Source organism: Pygoscelis adeliae, unplaced genomic scaffold, assembly GCF_000699105.1.
Source record: "Pygoscelis adeliae isolate BGI_AS28 unplaced genomic scaffold, ASM69910v1 Scaffold224, whole genome shotgun sequence".
Classification (NCBI taxonomy): Eukaryota; Metazoa; Chordata; class Aves; order Sphenisciformes; family Spheniscidae; genus Pygoscelis; species Pygoscelis adeliae.
Window position 1 is genome coordinate 771,721 of NW_008824657.1, and position 3,152 is coordinate 774,872.

At 53.3% G+C, this 3,152-nt stretch overlaps 1 protein-coding gene across 1 annotated transcript in view; it reads right to left on the minus strand.

Annotated features, from left to right (window-relative positions):
* LOC103915702 (transmembrane protein 45B-like) overlaps positions 1-894 on the minus strand; it is a 2,812-nt gene extending 1,918 nt beyond the window's left edge. Inside the window, exons 1-2 of the mRNA XM_009322591.1 lie at positions 708-894; positions 250-462 (exon numbers count right to left, since the gene is read on the minus strand). Coding sequence (XP_009320866.1) covers positions 250-462; positions 708-894 — 400 coding nt within the window. The remainder of the gene's footprint in view (positions 1-249; positions 463-707) is intronic.
* Between the last annotated feature and the right edge of the window lie 2,258 nt (positions 895-3,152).

Genomic DNA, 3,152 nt, shown 5'->3' on the forward strand with positions numbered 1-3,152 from the left:
TGCATCCCCTGTGCACCCAGTGCACCCAGCCACAGCCGGATTCAGATTTGGAGAGGAACAGGGAGGGGGCAACTTCGGCACGCAGCCAGTGCCATCGCACATCCGCACACCCTCCGGCTCTGGCTGCTTGCACAGCACCTCGCCAGCCTCAAAACAGCCCAGGGATTTGGAGGTGTTGCACACCGGTGACCCTGGCAGCGCTTCCCCTAACCCATACTCCATACTCTCCCGGCACCACGTGTGATTCACCTTCGATGAACAGGGCCACGGACAGCGAGAGCCGATCTAAGCCAAGCGGCAGCTTGAGCGGGGAGTGCGAGACGACGTCCACGATGCCGGAGAGGAGGAAGAAGAGGTACATGGTGGTGTAGTGCCAGTGGGTGAGGTCCATCCAGCTGTGCGTCTTGGGGCTGTACAGCTGCAGGTGGGGACCAGCGGGAACAAACTGCTCAACCAATATCCCTGGGTAGAGAGCGGAAAGGTCACGCTTTTCCTTTTACACAGGGGAAAGGACAAACTCGCAGGAAACCTTCCTTTGCAATGGTGAAGTCATAGCAGTATTTGCCCAGACGAACGGTAGCAAGGTCCCATCACAAAGCGTGCCACAAGCACGTCCCCAAGCCCTCCCACACCAGCCGCAGACTCGTGGGAGAGAGCAGCTGCAGTGCCAGTAGATACTGGGGCAGAGACGCATCATCATCTCTTACCTGCTAGAGCAAAGAAAGCTTTGACCGCCCCTTCGAAGACTTCCACGCGCCGGACCCCATAGCTTGGCTGGCTCTCAGCATCGGCTTTCCGCCTGAGATACTTCAGGGGGTATCGCACAGACCACCAGAGACCAAAAATGAAGAAGAAGGTGCCCCGCAGGGCACTGCCGAGGAAACTCGTTGGCATCGGGCTCGCTTGCTGGACCTGCAAGGAGAAACAGTGCCTGGGGACCGACTCAAATTATCCCCAAGAGAGATGTCGGGCTGCTCACTTGCTCAGTGTCCTCGGGGAGCCGCATCCCGACAGAGCAGGCGGGCACGGCTCCACCATCAGCTGCAAACAGGTAGTACCACAGGCGCGACATCACCTTGGAGAAGCTGCCGCCATGTGCCACTGTATATCTGTGTATACGTATATATGTATGTGGTTGCACGCATGCAATCATCAGGACTTCATTGTGCCAGAAAAAAATACATTAGTGCCCAAGAAAGCGTAACAGCTACATGCTATTAGAAGCGGAATCATAACAAAGTTTTTGCTAATAAAAAGCAACATGACAATTATCTCTTCGGAACACAAACTCCCTCCAAACTAGATAATTACTAGAGCGTGAATCCAGCCGGCGTGTTCAGCAGCTCCAGCCAGCCAAGGCTTTTGCTCGGCCCTACCGGCTGCGCAACAGGAGGCGGCGGCAACCCAGGAACCATTACCATTTCCAAAAGGAGTCTCATGCATATTCCACGCAACCTTTGTGTCGCGAAAAAATTGAAACAAGTGAAAGACATTTCACCTCCAGCAGGAAGAGCTCGACGGCTAAAGGCGTTAAAATTGCCTTCGCGCTAAGCCAGCCCAATGCCACCGAGTACCAGCAAAGATGGAGAGGAGCAGAGGCACGGCTGCGTGACCGGCTGCTGCGGCCAAAGTTATATCCTGCAAAGTATTTAAGCCCATACTCAAACCGTTGAAAAAAGTCCCAGAGTGGCAAGCACAGAAGGGAATAAGTAATGATCTAAATGCTTATAGCGGCGAGCTTTTGATGTTACCTTGGGATGGTCTTGTTTCCTCCAGCAAGACCTCTCTCCTTGCTCTCTGTATGTATCTATCACCTGAGGAGGTCTCACTCTTTCCCTCCTCACGGGCTTTCCTGTCCTTTTCTACCGCTCAGATGCGCGCGGAAGAAGGCATTACTCATCCTGAAGCTACCACACCGACTTGCCCTTGCATCACAAATCACATCCTCGCTGTGTTTATAAATACCGAAGCAAATTGCAGAGGCTGGATGAACAACTCCAGCATGTTTTCCGAGTCCTCCCACACTAGAAAGTAATTAGGCACTGCAAAATAAGGGTAGGATGTGGTGTGGCAACTGCCTTAGGTGAGGGAGAGCTCTCCAAGACGTCCCCGGTCGGGTTTTGGCTGCAGAGCTGGAGTCGGTCGAACTGGCTCAGCCCTGCGTGGGCAAGCGCGGCGTTTGGGTTTAGAGACTATCGTCATCCATTGCATCTCCGGGACACAGGTAATCTGAGGAAGGCTCAAAACTGTTTACACCGTGTTAATGTTTCCTTTCAGGAGGGAAGTTACTAAACAGCCTTCCAGGCAGATGAGAAACGCCCCATCCCAGGAGCTGGTGAGGGGCTCGGCGATGGCTTTCTGCTCTATTTTGGATGCCTACATTAGGGTGAGACAGCTCATGCCCCAGGAGGGCCCACATCTTTCCTGATTATAGCCTGGACACCCAGTCCAGGGCACGTATCTTCCTTGCACAGACATCTACATGCTGAAGTGACTAAGAACAAACGCTATTAAAGCACATTTAAGCAGCACACAATTGCACGATATATAACCAAATTTTACCATTGTCCTACAGGGACTGTGACTACAAGGGCAACAGCCTGAAGCTAGAGTCAGGAGTGTACCCTGATCCACAGATACGTAGCAGGAACGTTAATTTGACAGGCTTAACTAGAGGAGAGGAGGACAGCAGAGACATCCCAGTGCCCAGGCATCAGAAATGACAACTGACACATCCCACCTGCAATTCCAGAGGCTGTTCCGAGCCGCACCGGCATCCAGCTTTAACCCAGGGATTTATCACCCCCCGTCCACCGGGCATCCCCCCTTTGCCTTAGTTACCAGCAGCCCCCAAACCACTCTGTTTCAGAGCTGTCCCTGGGATCTCCTACCCCAACCATCCCTCTCCCCAGTGGAGTAGCCTCACTCTTCTTTTTTTTGGTGCTGGGGACCCTTTTGCTTTGTAACCTCTCAGCAGCCCAATTCAGCAAGGCTTTTGGTAGTTGTCACGAGTCCCCTTCGCTTCCCACCACCCAGACACAGCTCTTCAGCAGCCACCACATATCCTGGGGCATCTCGCACTTAGCAGAGATGTCCCAAACCCACCCTTCAGTCAAGCAGAAGCTTGGATGTAGCCCACACAAAAAACCCCC